Source organism: Salarias fasciatus, chromosome 11 (assembly GCF_902148845.1).
Source record: "Salarias fasciatus chromosome 11, fSalaFa1.1, whole genome shotgun sequence".
Lineage (NCBI taxonomy): Eukaryota > Metazoa > Chordata > Actinopteri > Blenniiformes > Blenniidae > Salarias > Salarias fasciatus.
The window spans coordinates 25,000,304-25,017,346 of NC_043755.1; the positions used below are offsets into that span (position 1 = coordinate 25,000,304).

At 50.4% G+C, this 17,043-nt stretch overlaps 1 protein-coding gene across 2 annotated transcripts in view; it reads right to left on the reverse strand.

Moving 5' to 3' along the window:
- Positions 1 to 365: 365 nt before the first annotated feature.
- Positions 366 to 17,043, reverse strand: part of ascc3 (activating signal cointegrator 1 complex subunit 3) — a 139,953-nt gene continuing 123,275 nt past the window's right edge. Inside the window, exons 34-42 of one of the 2 annotated variants that reach the window (XR_003932377.1) lie at positions 14,407 to 14,518; positions 14,180 to 14,314; positions 10,595 to 10,819; positions 7,244 to 7,395; positions 7,010 to 7,160; positions 5,063 to 5,269; positions 4,793 to 4,968; positions 4,512 to 4,703; positions 366 to 395 (exon numbers count right to left, since the gene is read on the reverse strand). Coding sequence is in view for 1 of the 2 variants with exons in the window: in XM_030102252.1 (XP_029958112.1) it covers positions 4,577 to 4,703; positions 4,793 to 4,968; positions 5,063 to 5,269; positions 7,010 to 7,160; positions 7,244 to 7,395; positions 10,595 to 10,819; positions 14,180 to 14,314; positions 14,407 to 14,518 (1,285 nt within the window). In the remaining variant the exon portion in view is untranslated. Of the gene's footprint in view, positions 396 to 4,277; positions 4,704 to 4,792; positions 4,969 to 5,062; positions 5,270 to 7,009; positions 7,161 to 7,243; positions 7,396 to 10,594; positions 10,820 to 14,179; positions 14,315 to 14,406; positions 14,519 to 17,043 lie in introns of those variants that run through there. The other variant, XM_030102252.1, reaches the window with a different exon arrangement.

Genomic DNA, 17,043 nt, shown 5'->3' on the forward strand with positions numbered 1-17,043 from the left:
GGGGCCGCCGGGCCGCCGCCGGGGGGCCGCCGGGGGGCCCCGGGCCGCCGGGGCTGGGGGACGGGCCGGCGCTCAGGCTGCGCCCGGCAGGTGCCTCATGGCGCACGGCCGCCCTGCGCGCTGCGCTCCGCTGCGGGGCTCCGGGGCTCCGGGGCTCTGGGGCTCCTCTCCGGCCCTCCCCGGTCCTCTCCCGGCTCGGCCTCAGACGGAGCTCCAGCTGCAGCCCGGACACAGCCTCATAATCCAGATGACTCTGAATGATCCGGGATTATTTCAGGATCAATAATAAAAGCGGATCAGGAGCACGCGCCGAGCTCAGAGGACTGACGGACCCATCAGAACCGGACCAGGACCAGGACCAGGACCAGGACCAGGACCAGGACCAGCACCGCAGGCCTGCAGGACCACACACACACACAGACATGCACACACACTGATCAGTCCTTCTCTCCCGGACATGCAGCGGACTCCGTGCCACCTGTCCGTCTCACCTGCGGCCTCAGCGTCCCCGCAGGCCGTCACAGCGCGCGCTCAGCCCGGCAGAAACACCCGCACGCCCCCCGCACATCTTCATCCTCTGCTCCTGCGTGCGGAGCCTCCACAGACCCGCAGCTCCAGGCCCCGCCCCCTTTCACACCGCTCCACTCCGATTGGTCCGGAGAAGATCCGGCGCGGCCCCTGATTGGCTGCGCTCTGACATTAGGACAACTTTGGAGAACGATGATTGGCTGAGGGGGAGAGTTCACCTCTGGCCTCGGAAAGCCTCCTTTTCAAAGGTTTCATCACACTGATACTGTCAACTATGAGGAGGCGAAACGTCTGGACCGCGGACATGCTGGGGCCCAGCTGGTCACTCTGAAAAAACACACTGAAATAATTCACTGATAACCTGATCCGTGAAAAGTCGACTGAGAACATTCAATAAAACCCTGAACCAACACCTTTAACATCCTCGTGGAGTTTAAAGAAAGAACAGACAAGTTTACCTTGATCCATCTGGGGCCCCTGCAGGCTGAGGGCCCCTGGAGGCTGAGGGCCCTGCAGGCTGAGGGCCCTGCAGGCTGAGGGCCCCTGCAGGCTGGGGGCCCCTGGAGGCTGAGGGCCCCTGCAGGCTGGGGGCCCCTGGAGGCTGAGGGCCCCTGCAGGCTGGGGGCCCCTGGAGGCTGAGGGCCCCTGCAGGCTGAGGGCCCCTGCAGGCTAAGGGCCCTGCAGGCTGAGGGCCCCTGCAGGCTGGAGGCTGAGGGCCCCTGCAGGCTGAGGGCCCCTGCAGGCTGGAGGCTGAGGGCCCTGCAGGCTGAGGGCCCCTGCAGGCTGAGGGCCCCTGCAGGCTGGAGGCTGAGGGCCCCTGCAGGCTGAGGGCCCCTGCAGGCTGGAGGCTGAGGGCCCTGCAGGCTGAGGGCCCCTGGAGGCTGGGGGCCCTGGAGGCTGAGGGCCCTGCAGGCTGAGGGCCCCTGCAGGCTGAGGGCCCCTGGAGGCTGGGGGCCCTGGAGGCTGGGGGCCCCTGGAGGCTGGGGGCCCCTGCAGGCTGAGGGCCCCTGGAGGCTGGGGGCCCTGGAATGAACCTGAACTGACCGGAGCCTGCAGGAGGATGAACTGCTGGATTATCACTGAATTAGTTTCTTTCAGCCGTGAAGCTGTGAGCTGACAGTCTGGAGGTCCGCAGTAATCCAGAGCTCCTGAACACAAGCTGTAAAACACACTGATCAATGAATCAGACACACATTTTTCTACCTTTGTCGTTGCTCTCAGAGCTCAACAGATTCAATCCAATAGGATTGTTTTTTTGTTTTATTTCTACTAAATTGTTAATTTCTTTTCCCAGGTAACCTTTAAGTATTTGATGTAAAATGTATATATTTTATATGTAGATTCAAAGCAAAAGCATTTTGTCTTGACTTGGTACAGGGGTGGAGCTGCAGAACTCACCCTAAAAACATCTCCAGGTAACCTGCTGCAAAAATGTATTCACTTCAATGTGAATCAAATGCTTCAGCAAACTAGAACACTGCAACAGTTTGTGTATTATTTTAAAGCTTAATCATCTTTTCCCTTTGTACCAACGAGACGTTTCACACTAAAAAGAGAAAAAAACCTTTCTTTTTGCAGCAACATGAAACATCTGGATCCTTCCAATTTTCTGTTTGCTTCACTCAATCAAGTTCTAATAAATCAGTTCAATTCATCAATAAAGCATAAAAAAGGCAGTTGTGGAGATAAAATTACATGGTTACAAATTCTTTCATTTAAAACTTTGAAAAGATAAAGCTTTGGTCTGAAACAAGTGAATTTAATTAAAGTGGATGAAATAAAATGAGTTGATGATTCATGATTGTGACATTTCCTGCTGATCGACTCAGCTTCATGGAGTCTGGTGTCTTAGATGCGGAAAAAAAAATTAACACAAACGCTAAAAACATAAGTGCTGCAGTGGATTAAACAGTTTGGATTGTTGGAAAAGCTAAAAAAGTGGAACCCCCCCCCCCCAAAAAAAAAAAAAAAAAAAAATTTAAAAAAGAAGAAAATTGTTAAAAATATGGACAAAAACATGGTTTAAAACAGCTGAATGAAAAAATAAAGCAATGGCATCAAAAATGGTTAAGAAAATTCTATTTAATATAGTTCTGAATTTGAAAAAAGTTGCAGATGTTTACAATGTAGAGAAAAATTGGTGAGCTATTTTTCTAATTTTACAGATTGAGGTTATTTTTTGTGGTCCAGGATTCCATTTATTTGGGATAAACTGGCAAAAACCTCAAAGATCTCTCTAGGAGCAGCAGAGACTCTCTATCTTTCTGTCCAAACTTTGAGTTGAGCGGAGGCTCAGTCTTTACGTCGATAAATAACGACTCAGCTTATCGAAATTTGGTTAAAAGTACCAAAACAGCCTAATCTGACGTGACGTGACCTCCAATATTGATCCGACTGAGACGAAACAACAGTCATGAATTCTTTTTCAAAGGAAACATTCAACTCATCCTGGTTCATTTAGTCCTGCAATTCCAGTTTTCACCACCAGATGGTGCATTGAGTCACTGGAATGTTTTATTACAGAAAGATTCACTGAACAAGACTTTCTGGACTTTGAAAATCTTTATGAATGCAGCCAAATGAAAAAACTTTGTTTATTGTGCTGCTATAACAAATAATGGAAAAATCAATTTTTTTTTTTTTTTTAGAGCATTTCAGTCAAATTTCATGATTTGTTCAGATACAAACAAAATAAAATACTACTTAATCTAGTTACTTAATCTGGTCAGTTTCCACTTCTCAAAGTTTTTCTGCCTTTTCTCTTCAAAATACAGGTTTATTCTAAAGAGGCAACGGAAACAGGTTGGACTGAGGGAATCGAACCGTGTTCCTCACAGTCCTGCCCTGCTGAACATCAGCTGTACTCTGTCACACACGTTTCACTGGTATCTGGACTTCACTGAGGAGTTATTTCTGTGATGATCTCCTCCACTGGAACTTGGCATTTTGATCTTGGAGTCTTCATGTTCTACCATGTTTTTTTTTTTTGTTTTTTTTGTTTGTCTACAGCCTGACAGGAGTCAGCGACTCAGAACCGCTATGAAACTGAACATGACTGAATGTGGTTCAGAGAGCTCATGAATGTTGCAGATCCAGACAAACACCAGGAAAATGTCAAAAACATTCCTGAAAAGTTGATTAAAAAAGGAGAACTATCGAGTTTAAGAGATTAAAACTTCAAGATAAACATCAGACTCTGAAGAGGCCGATTCCAGAGCAGTTAAAACATCTGGCTTCAAGGCCTGTTCACACGACAGCATCTCCAAGTGAAAACAGAAAACCTCTGTTGTGTTTTGATGCTTGTTTTACACGCAGAGAAAACAACTTTTTGAAAGCAGTTTCCACGGAAACGAAGGAAACGCAACTTCAACATTTCACTAAAATAAAAGTGCTGTTCCTTCTTAACAAAATAAAACATCAAGGCAGTTGGTAATCAATCTTTTTTTTGGTGCAAAATGTTTCCAGACGTCATTCCTGTTAGATCACCTTTTATTTTTTTTATTTCGAAATCTTGTAACCGACTGAAATGCTGAATCCATCCTGAACAGAAACTTCTTCCTGAAAGGAATCAGAGGCTTCACAGTTTAGCAGTGGAGCTGTGATCGCTGAGCGGTAAAAAGAAAAGGCGAGCTCCGCCTCCTCCGCCTCAAACCACTGCAGAGCAAACGAGACGCAAAAACTGGAAGTCATGGAGGAAACAGGCTTTGATCCGACCCGGAAGAGGAGAAATGACTCAGAACGCCTTCAGTTTGAACCGAATTTATTCTCTGAGAGCAGAAATGATTCAGGAAGAAGAAAAAACCCAGAGTGAAGCAGAGTCAGAATGAAACACAGAAGAGCTCAAAACCCGCTGCAGGTCCGGACAGAGAGAAAATCAGAAAATCAGAACAAAGTCCAGCCCGCTTTTCTTTTTAAACAATTCTGGCAGAAAGAACATTTCAATCAAAAATCAGATTCATATGCAATCCTCGTCCCAGGACCAGGACCAGCACCAGGACCAGGACCAGGACCAGGACTGCAGGGACCAGGACCGGCGTCCCGGGGCTCCTCAGCTGGGCGCCACCTCGCTGTTGACCTGCGCGGCGATGCTGGCGGGCGTCACGTTGAGGCGGACGTCGTACTGCTGGTCCAGGCCCAGGTAGCTGTCACTCATCAGGTACACGGTGTAGATGCACCTGCCGGGGTCAGAGGTCAACACGCTCATGTTCGACTCCACACAGGACTCTGAAAGAAGTGAAGTGAAGTGAAGTGAAGGCAGACTGACTTCCCGGTGCGCTCCGGCGTGTAGAACGCCACCGACACGGCGCTCTGGTTCCGCACGAAGCCGACCCGCTTGACGGCCAGCAGCTCCCGGCGCTCCACCTCCCCGAGGATGACGAACCAGCCTTCATCCTTCACCTTGGGGAACCGGGGAGCCTGGGCCTTACTGTCCTGCTTCCTCTGAGAGGACACACACACACAGACACACACACACAGACACGTGAGGTTCATCTTCCTGTCCAGGATGTCCACTTCCTGTCCCTTGCTCGCTCACCCTCTGCTGGCCCTGGTTGACGCGGCGCAGCGCCACCTGCAGGACGTACTCCTGGTCGGCGTGGACGTCCGTCCAGCTGCCGTCGTCCCTCAGGCCCCCGGCGGCGGCGGGGAGGCGGCGCTCCGTCTGCTCGCCGCTGTCCTCCCACCAGCCCTTCACACTGAGAGACACGTCCAGGACGGGCAGGTGGCTGAGGAAGGCCCAGGCCTGCACGGCGACCGGGGGGGGGCAGGAAGAGTCACAGAGCCATGATTCAGACCAGGGTCTCCCAACCCTGGTCCTCGGGACCACTGTCCCCCATGTTTTGGATGTTTCCCTCTTCCAACACACCTGATTCACTTGACCAGCTCGTCATCAAGCTCTGCAGAAGCCTGATAACAGTCCTGGTCATTTGAATCAGGTGTGTTGGAAGAGGGAAACATCCAAAACATGGGGGACAGTGGTCCCGAGGACCAGGGTTGGGAGACCCTGATTTAGACGACGTGCTGCAGAGTCTGTGTCCTCAGTGAATCAATATTCTGATCAACCTCTCTGATAAACTAACTGCACAACACCTGCAAGAAATCCTTTGATTTCCAGTCAGTGCAGCCACATTCAAGCTAATCCAGCTGTGGTCTCTTGTCCAGATGTTCCTCCTTCTGTCCTGAAGACACCAGGTGGAAAAATCCAGCGATTCAAGTCGTCGACTGGATTTATTTCAACCCGTCTCTTTTCTTCTCATGGTTAAACTCCGTCATTCTGAATCCACAGAGATGGAGATCAGTCAGAGTTCACCTGATCGCTGTGGATATGAACACTGAAGGAGAGGAGGAGGAGGAGGAGGAGGAGGAGGAGGAGGAAGAGGAGAAGGAGGAGGAAGAGGAGGAGGAGGAGGAAGAGGAGGAGGAGGAGGAGGAGGGGGAGGAGGAGGAGGAGGAGGAGGAAGAGGAGAAGGAGGAGGAGAGGGGAGAGGAGGAGGAGGAGGAGGAGGAGAGGAGGAGGAAGAGGAGAAGGAGGAGGAGAGGGGAGAGGAGGAGGAGGAGGAGGAGGAGAGGAGGAGGAAGAGGAGAAGGAGGAGGAGAGGGGGAGGAAGAGGAGAAGGAGGAGGAGAGGGGGAGGAGGAGGAGGTGGAGGAAGAGGAGAAGGAGGGGGAGGAGGAAGAAGAAGAGGAGGAGGAGGGGGAGGAGAGGAGGAGGAGGAAGAGGAGGAGGAGGAGGAGGAAGAGGAGGAGGAGGAGGAGGAGGAGGAGGAGGAGGAGGAGAGGAGGAGGAGGAGGAGGAGGAGGAGAGGAGGAGGAGGAGGAGGAAGAGGAGGAGGAGGAGGAGGAGGAGGAGGAGGAGGAAGAGGAGGAGGAGGAGGAGGAGGAGGAGGAGGAAGAGGAGGAGGAGGAGGAGAGGAGGAGGAGGAAGAGGAGGAGGAGGAGGAGGAGGAGGAGGAGGAAGAGGAGGAGGAGGAGGAGGAGAGGAGGAGGAGGAGTGTGTTTTTATGACTGATGGAGCAGAGCAGCGTCTCCGATTCGCCCGGTCAAAGCTATTTATGTGAGGATTACTCTCCCCGAGCCGGTCAGACAGGAACGCCGCTGCACATCTAATTATTTAATTAGAAAGGCCGGCGCCCGGCGGGGGGCGGCGGGGGCGTGCGGGTGGAGGGGGATGATTGGGTGGAGGCCACGGGGCCTGCCGCGCTGCCCGGACACTCTCATTACTGCTGCAATTAGCACTTAAAGTGGAGCCGCAAACCAGATCTGAGCCGCCGTAATTGGGGATCCTGCAGGTCTGTGGGACCACGGATAATGGTGTGTGTGTGTGTGTGTGTGTGTGAGAGGGAGAGGGAGAAACAGATCCACACACACCTCGTGTGAGCCCACTATGTAAATGTGACGGCAGACGGACAGTAGACGGTTCCTTCGTCCCTCTCTCTCTAACCCACGGTCATGGTGAGTGTCGGCGCCGTGTCGGCCGTCCTCACCTGAGCGATCTGTCCAGACTGCAGCTCCTGGCCCACCATGGCGCTGAAGACGCTCTCTCTGCCCCCGCAGGCGGCCATCAGCTCCGGGAGCCCCTCGACGGGGCCGCTGTAGCCCCCCGGCTCGCTCCGGCCCCGCCTGCCGGGCCACTTCCTGTGGAGGCGGCGGAGAGACGGTGAGGCCTCGGAACGCTCCGGGTCCCGCGGCCGAGCGGTGCGAGCGGGGAGCGGCGCTACCTGAACAGGTGGAGGTGCTGCTGCTGCAGGTGGGGCAGCGTCAGCAGGGAGGAGTCGTGCAGCCAGCGGCCCTGGACCAGCATCTGGACCAGGTGGCAGATGCTGAGGGACGTGACCAGCCAGCCTTCGTTAGCCGCCACGTCCAGCATGGCCTGCGGAGGAGGAGGGAGAGGGTTTCAGCCGCGGCGGGGCGGAGCGCTACACTGCTCCACCGCGGCGGGGAACCGGGGAACATGGCTGCACTGATGCTGCTGCAGAATCTTCATGTTAACATGTTAAGTCATTTTTCCTGTTTCATTTTTCTGGTGAAATGGCCATTTTTAAGCCTGTTTTTTTTTTTTTTAATGTAAACAAATAAATAAAACCCTCCTCATATTGGGTGAAACTCTGAGGGAGCCTCTCCAGTGAGGCTGACCAGACCTCCTAGTTAAACCAAGAGGAAACTCTTCCTGCTGTTTCAACACTCCTCGCCTGTTCGGCTGTTCAAACGCTCCAGCTGGTTTCACTCCGACCCTGAGGAGGACGACTGCAGGACAACAACTGAAACAGGGGAAGGTCTTTTCTTAACGTGTGAACGAAGCTCTGTCCTGGTGATCAACGTCACGGCGGCCCGGAGGGTCTGCTGCACCAGGAGAGCTCACACTGCCTGACTATGAGTCCACCAGAGCAGAACAGAAGGAAGAGCAGCTGCAGAACCAGGGCATGACGGGTTTGTGGCGGTTCAGCTTCACTTCCTGTTTAGCAGGTGACTCTCCAACAAACTCCTCTCATCCAGGAGTCATTTCTCCACAGGTTCCCAGAGTCCAGCCAGCTGAGCTAATTAGCATGCTAATGCTAAGCAAATGAACCCAGAGGCTGCTCCAGAACACGACAGAATCCACCGTTTGCTTCCAGCCTGAACAGCAACAGGACTCAATCATGAGAATCACAGCAAGTTCATTCAGATTGAAGACACTCCGAGGACTGCTGGAGGCAGGACTGGACAGAAGCTGGAAAAGAGGAAGCCTTTCATTCAGAGACAGTGGAAACCCAGCTGGACCCCGGCTGGACAGGACCGGGTCCGACCGGCTCTGAGGGTCTGAGGAGTCACCGGCGGCTCTGCGTTCCTCACTGTCAGTGTGACTTCAGCCCCTCGTCTGACAGCAGCCACAGCTAACAGATGGTTCATCAGCTTCATGTACATTTCTGAGTGGCTGCGCCGGGTTTGGCTGTTCCTCCGAGTTCCCCGTCTGAAGGAAGAGAGGCGGGGTCGAGGACTGAGACGAGTCCATTAAGACAGAAAGCCGTGTCCGATCGCTGCATTCGCCTCCCGTGTTCGGCGAGAAGTATCAATAAAAATTTACATCTACCCAATAAAAACAGCCGTAAAACCAGTGAAAGGCAGAACGGCAGGAGGACGAGGAGAGGAAACATCCAGCGGCTCAGCATGGAGAATCACAAGCACATGGACACACACACACACACACACACACACACACACACACACACACACACACACACACACACACACACACACACACTTCAAACAGAAATGAAAGCAACGCAGCTGAAACAACCTGCTAACAGGACCTGATGGATAACCCCGCCAAGCCGCCGGTACCTCCACACCTCGCCGTGGAGGCTGGACCAGCTGGACCAGCTGGACCGGGTCAGACCTGAGACTCCCTCTGAGGCGGGTCGGTTCGTAACGTCAGTACAGTACAGTGCTTTATTCTCAAAATGTTGAAATAGAGCTGGTTAAACTTACTGATTACACTGAAACCCGCTCACCTCTGGACTCTTCTGATATTCATTTGTTATTCTTAGAAAGATAATCTATGATATATTTATTCATAATGTAAAGAGGTTATCTGTGGAACTTGTCACCTTTTCTTGTGAATACACTTCAAGTTTCTGACATTCCAGAGGCGAGGCTCGCTGACGGCAGCTGACGGCAGCACCTCATCCCTCTGCTGGAGCAACGCCAATCACCAGGTCCTCACTAACTCTGAGCCAGTGTGTAGACGATACCCAGACCCCCCCACACACACACACACACACACACACACACCTGATGCGTGCCTCAGAGCGAGGACTGGCTGAAAACACATCCGAGCCTGATCGCCTCCTTGTCTCATGTCAAACATCTCATCCGGCTTCAGACCGGAACCCAAACCAAAACATGCCAGTCTGGCTCCCAGGAACCCAGGAACCCAGACCGCTTTAACCAGCGCAAAACCCCTCAGAGAACCTTCAACCAGCCAATCAATGACACCGCACGCACGCACGCACGCACGCACGCACGCACGCACGCACGCACGCACGCACGCACGCACGCACGCACGCACGCACACACACACACACACACACACACACACACACACACACACACACACACACAGCTGGAGGTGGATTCTTCATCTGAGCCTCATGTCACTTCTGTAAAGTCTAAAAATACACTGCTTTCCCACTGTCTTCACAGCGCGCACACACACACACACACACACACACACACACACACACACACACACACACACACACACACACCCTGCTCTCAATAGTTCTGCTGACTGCTGACTTCACTTTTTCCATGTTTGAGTCTAACTTCGTGCTGGGCAGTGTGGCCTCGAACTTCAGCAGGTGACTGATCTGATGTGATTAACGCACAGAGCTGAGAAGTTTCTTTACATTCACCATCTCATAAGGTGACACACGATCATAACGATACATACTCAAAAAAGGAAGCAAAACGCTTATAAACCATGTTTTCGGGAGGGTTCAGGTCTGATTCAGGGGGGGCTGATGCTGCTCTGAATTCTCCCTGATGCTTATTTTAGCATTTCTATTTTCAATTCTGCTCTTTTCCGAGACCTTTATCATTCCGTCAGTCAGCTCCAGTCCTAATGGAGGTTTCATTCTCCATTCATGTACTGTAGCTGCTTTCTGTGGTCACACAGTGACCTCTAGTGGTCACAGACGGTATGCAACACTACGGTTTCATATGTGTGCTTCTTTTTAGAAGCTAAATGACCAGCCGGATGTCTGAAAAAAGGGAATACGTGTGATAGTTATTGAAGATTAAAGGCTTCACAACGTTCTGAGGACACACAACATACATTTGTCAAATTTCCGTTAATTCTCGGTGGTTTTTGTGTGTTTTTTTTAGATTACTCAACTGGCCTTCAGTTCCATTTTTGTTTTTCTGACCCAGAACTGAGTAATCACTCCAAAAGCAGATTGTTTCTGACTGGATTTCTGCGGGACCAGATAGCAACACTCTGCGAAATTCAGAACACCTCGTGCAGCACGACACGAATAAATCAACAACCGCCTGGCTCGACACTGCCACCCTGTGGCGGCACGCGGCGTCACCTGGCAGATCCGGATGGCGTTGTCCAGCACGGTCTTGGTGTCGGTGGTGTAGTCGCTGCAGGGCAGCGGGGCGTGGCTGAAGTGGGCCTGCAGCAGCAGGTGGGTCTTGGTGTGGGCGCTGTCGTAGGAGTGGGGGTTGACCTGCAGGGGGAGCTGCTGAGCCAGCTGGCTGTTCAGCTGGTCCTCGTTGTGTCTGACGGGCAGCTCGGCGTACTCCTCCGCATCCTGCAGGAGATCAAGAGTCGGACCTCAACATCTGTCCTGCAGCAGCTGCTGTCCAGGAGCAGAGCGTCCGGCGTCCCCCCCCCACAAAAAAAACAACATTCCAACGGTCCACTCATTGATCCTGATCTCAGGTGAGACGAGCCTGAGGTCAACGTCACCTCAGGCAGTGAGGGATGCAGACACTCTCAGCTGAAACACAGTTTGGTCTAATGTAGGCGCTGCTGGAGGCCATCTGTCGCCCCCCCACCCCCACCCCACCCCCCACACTGTTTCCAGCCTCCATCCATCAGCGGGCGGATTCCTGTCTGACTGACGGATTCGAGGATGAGGGCTGGAGACGGAGACTACACACGGAGGACGGGGGTCCAACCAGTGGCTCCCGGGCCACGTGTGGCTCTGCAGCCCCTCTGGAGCGGCTCCAGGAAGCTAAATGTGAAGAAACGCTTCCATTCTGTTTTCACAACAGCGACACTCTGAGACGCTTAGAACGCAAAGACAACATTCTGACTCCACGGGGGGGGGGGGGGGGGGGGGGGGGGGGGGGGCAAAACAGGGCAAAAGACAACTTCAGGAAAACTGCAGTTAAATCAAATCACATTCAGTGATTTCACATGGGACTTTTTATTCCTCTTTAAATCGGAATATCAGAATAAAGCCTAATTCTGCTCTGAAATGGCCATGTAAACGCCTGAAAACTTTGTTCAGATTTGTTTGAATTCGAACAGAGCAGCAGGTTTATTCTCCTCTGGAAGCAGAATTATATGCTAATCAGGCGACTTCACTCTGGTCGTTCTGCTCCGTACTGATGACACAACATTCCAAGATGGCGGCCTGCGTCTCGCATTTCGACTCATATGGAGACGATTTATTAAACGGCAGTTTTAAAAAGAATTGAACATAATGAAATGAGCGGACCGACGGGCGGTTAATAACACGGACATTTTCAAAGCTGGAGCGTCAAAGTTAATCCAGAAAGAACGAAGAGAAAAACGCTGTTTACTTCCTGGAGACGTCAGTACGCCACGGCCCCCTCGTCCAATCAGAACGCTTCACAGCCCCCGGCGTGAGAGAGGAGCTAATCCTTCGTTTTCCCTGTGTTAACGCGACGCTCATGAATATAATTCTGAATTACCTAATTCAGAATAAACCAATTCCGAATTAAATTTTGAAGGACTGAAATCTCCAGGAAAAACCAAACCTGTTTACAGAAATACTTCAATGGTCCGATGAGGGAGTTTTTGTGACACGGCTCCACACAGAAAGGAAAACAGAAGAAGTAGAACAGAAGTTAAAATGTCAATATAAGTACATAGTGAGGATGCTGCAGCAGGACGCTGTAACCTTTACGCCCTAACTACCACTTTAGACTATCCAACCAAATAAACCTAGCAAAAAGCAGCGGAGCATGTTTATGAGCTTCAAGTTAAATATAAGGCTCGCTATACGTGCGGGAAACTATCGCAGGATGTATTTATGAAGCTCAGCGACTGTAATTTGGAACAGCAGAAATTTCATTCAATTAAAAGCTGTTTTGCAGTCTTCTCTGTTTCTGGCAATTTTCAGTATATTTAGCAGCTTCAAGTTTTTCATTTAGTTGTTGGAGCTCTTTTTTCTTTTTTTTTAGTGTTGCCATTTCACCTGTTTTAGCCACTCTTCAGTCATTTGAGGTCCCTTTGCATTTTAGCCTTGTCATTCTGAAACTCGTTTCTTGCATTATTTTTCACGTTTTCAATCGAGTCAGACGTTTCTGTATTTGGAAGCATCAGCAGGGCTGAGGAGTCACATGTGGCTGCAGAGCGGCTTGACGATCTCTGAGTTAACCGCAGGGAGAGCCGAGCTGCATGTGAATGACTGTGATCTAGGAACTGGTTAATTTCACCAAAATACTGACATTTACACTCTGTGCCACAACAAATAAAAAACATTAAAATTAAAATGTGAGGTTATCACAGCGCTATTTTATCATTCCAAATAACTCAAGGTGAGTGTTCGTGGGCCCTGAACTGAACTGTCTGGAACTTTCAGCTCTTAAACTTCGGTTCTGTATTGAAAACGTTCCTCTCTGCTGCTCATCCCACAAATGCATGTTTTAATACAAATGTGTTCCAGTTTGAGCAGAAATTCATGTTTCCAGCGGCAGCGGAATAATGACCAAGAGATGGAACAGAAGGTAAATAACGTGACACGCCACACGAAGACACAATGAGGAGAGCAGAGAGAAAGCGTGTGAACGAGGGGGGTCGAGGGGGGGTGTCGCTCATTAGCAGCCACGCTACAGCAATTAGGTTCAACTGGAGGAGCTCCCTGGTGCTTCAGGGTGTGTGTGCGTGTGTGTGTGTGTAGGAGGCACATGCCCCCCCCATCTAGACCCTGAACTCTACGAAGCTGTGCAGAAGACAGAGCTGACGGCTGAATGGATCGAACCCGGTGAAGCCACATCCATCAGGAGAGACTCTGGTGACGTTCGATTCCTTTGTTGAGGAAATCAGCAGATTCTAACTCAAGATTCCGCTTCTGAAATCTTTGATTACCTTGCTTTTGTTTTTGTTCTCAGCGAGATGATCCGTTACGGTTCAGAGAAGCATCTGTCTCAGTTTAACCAAACCAACATGCTGAAACGGACATAATGAAAAGAGCGGAGGATGGATGGAAGCAAAGCAAGGTGGACCGTTTTAAAGCTGTAACATCACAGTTAATCCAGAAAGAGAGAAAAGAAGCAGGACGTAGAGTTGGTTTATTTTCTGTAGACGTCAACACGTCACTTCCTGCTCCTGTCCAATCAGAACTCTTCACTACATCCAGAGTTAAAGAGGAAATAAATGACGGAGAATAAACATGTTTTCCATGTAAACCTTCATTTGGAATCACTATTCCAATGTAAACACAAAGCAAAATACTTTAATCCTGAGTAATTTAATTGGAGATAATTTATTCTGAATTAAAATAAAATGATATGACCGAGACCACTGAAAGCTCCAAGGTCAGCAGAGGTCACCCACTGAACAAAACGCTCTGAGAAAACGTCTGAATCAACATTTTGAAATAACCTGAAGTTGAATTGCTTCAGAAAAAGATCCAACTGCACGTTCTCTACTCATTATTTGAAAAGAGGAAGGTGTAAAAACCATCATTCTCCGGTTGACTCCAGCAGTCAGAGGGGTCAGAGGTCAGCTGGGAGGAGGAGGAGTCAGGATAAAGGAAGCTAATGAAGCTCAGGCAGAGGTGCTAATTTGACAGGATGGACTTAAAGGTGCAAAAAGTAAGACATTTACTATAAAAACAATTAAAATCACTCCCATGCTTCCCCTGTCACTGACGAAACGTTCCCTTTCTGTGTGTGTGCAGCAGAGGGAGACTCACGGTGAGGACAGACAGCAGCTCGTGGACGGGCAGCTCGGCTCGCAGCCGCTCCTTGAAGGTGCGGATGGTCTGGTGCTTCAGGTAGTAATAGGACGAGATGCGGCCGTAAGTCAGCGGCTCGATGGTCCGGTCGTCCTGAAGAGTCAACACAACGTTCACATCACAGTCCACAAGCTTCCAGCACTCTGTAGACGACACACTGAACACACACACACACACACACACACCTCTTGTATCTCAATGCAGTAGGAGCACTCCAGGTCCCTCAGGCTCCTCTCCACCAGGCCGGACAGGTACTTATTGATGGACTCGGGGCTGATGTCTTCCAGGCTGTAATAACTGAACAACACAGAGAACACGTGAACACAGAGACAGGCCAGTCTGCACAGCAAACCCTGAACCGTCAAACACACCTGAATGTCAGGATAAAGCAAACAGCTCTGAATGCAGAGTTTCAGCTCCTGAGGTTTGGGTCTGAATGGAGGAAATACGTCCAGAAAGGACACGCATGCTGAGGATTAACGACTCATTTCCTGCACTGCTGAGTTCAGGAGCTCTGACTTCGTTTCACTGTCATATACAGTACAGTGAATATATTTCACATCCATGTCTCCACCACTGACAGCTGAGACGGGGATTCTTAAAAGCAGCACCACCAGCACCCTGGTGAGGTGGAGCTGTTCAGCCAATCAGGGAGGTTTATCAGGAGGGCGTGGTCAGGTCGGCTCTGATCGGCTCCTCTCTCAGCTCCACACACACCAGATCTCTGATCGCAGACATTAAATATGTTCATCATCTACAATCTCCCCTTCTGGCGCCTCCTGAGCGGCTCCGACCGGAGAAAATCTCTCTGAACACACCGAACACCACGGGAACACCGGGCACCGTCTCACCTGCACACAACTGAACCATGAATGGACCGTCTGGGCTGCTTCTGGTTCGGTGTGCTGCTGAGTCACACTGGGAGGTTTGGACCTATCTGGATCTAACGCCCCCGTTTACATGACAGCGTTTAGTCCAGATTCTCCTGGTCCTGGTCTCAGTCCAGATTCTCCTGGTCATGGTAGTTTTAGAGCTGACAGTCACCATAAGAATCTACCTTGGTGTTCTCTCTGTTTAGAGTGTACTGTTCTTTCTACCGAGTGTGGTTTCTTTATAAAAACAAACAGCGCCAACTTATGGCCTGAAATGCAAACTACATCCTTTTCAGAAGCTTGCTGTGTGAAGGCGAAACCTTTCTGAAATGGGAATCGTTGACAAAATGATTCATTATAAACAGTTTTTTCTCCTCTGATTAAATGAAGACTTCCTGTCCAATTAGCACCTCTGCCTGAGCTTTATTAGCTTTCTTTATCCTGGCTCCGCCTCCTCCTCCCAGCTGACCTTTGACCCCTCTGACTGGAGTCAGCCTGAGAATGATGGTTTTTACACCTCCCTCTGGGGGCGGGGGCGGGGGGGTTGGGGGTGGGTGTCTCCTCCTATGGACTGTACTGTGCTCACATGACCTGGTAGTTTCAGAGCTGACAGTCACCGTAGTAACGACACAGCGCGGTGTTCTGTCCATACAAACGTCCGTGTTCTCTCCGTGTTCTCCCAATGTTCCATTTCAAAAACAAACAGCACCAACTAGTGGCCTGTCATCGTAACTACATCACTTTCACTGTTTCTGTAACTTCTTAGTAAACGGAAAACATTTTCAGAACTTTAACGTTCAAACACTAAACTGATCTGAAACAACAATATAAAGACAATCCATTTTAACTTGAAACGCTGTGTATGCGTTGCCACCGTTTCATATTCAGGCGAGAGTTTGAGTTGAAAACATTAAAACGTTGTTGAATAGCGTTGAAGTGAATGTCACGACACTGATTCCCCGTCATGCTGGAAGGTTCCTGAACACCGATAGCAGCAGCAGGGTAGAAGATCGCTCCACTCTCCACTCAGTGTGGCGTTGAGAGGAAAAACGCTCCAGCCGAGGGAGAGCCGCTTCGCCTCTGCCAGGAAATGATTCCCAGGTTCCTCTGTTATTACCTGGAGCAGGACGGGCGGCGGCTGAAATGGCTTCCATGCTCGGCTCGGCTGAGTAACAGCTACCACATGAGGCTCAGTCTAATCACAGGCAATCTCCATTAGCTCCAAACACCAATATTTCAGCAGTGTGTGTGTGTGCGCACGTCGACCAACACCGCCACGGCCATGCTTTCTTGAAAAGCTCCTCAAAACACATGGCGAGACAAAAAAAGTCTTGAAAGCATCTTTTCAAATAAAACCAGCGTTTTTTTTTTTTTTTTCCCTTGTCCTGTTCGGCAGCTGGGGCGTGCAATATTGTATGATTGTAACCTTTTACTATCCGAACAGATTTTAATGTTAGCAGCAGGACGAGACTGAGTCTCCTCCTGCTGCTGCCTTTATTTAAAGCTGGCATCCGGCATGGCTGCCAGAGAGGACCGGGACGGAAATGCTCAGAGAGCAGGGACAGAAAGAGAGAAAGATAAAGAGAGGGAGAACGGAAGGGGGGGGGGGGGGGGCACAACCTATGTACAAAGTCACAATACAAAACAGTGTTGTCGACGCACCACACGCAACCTAGAACAATCCCAAACCCCCAATCTAGACAACACCAAAACAGAGCCGACAACCAACACAGAAAATTACAGAACCATACATACATTTTTTTTTTCTTCTTTTTTTCCGAACCATATTAGTGAACAGACCAGGCCACAAAAATCAAAAACCAGCGTTAATGTTACTGACAATACTTCCAGAGAAAAAAGAAGAAAGCTCTCCTTCCGGTTGCTGTGTGCACAACTACATGTTTCAGTTTCTTCAAAAGCAAGAGAGAAAGAGGCTTTCAATCCCATGAT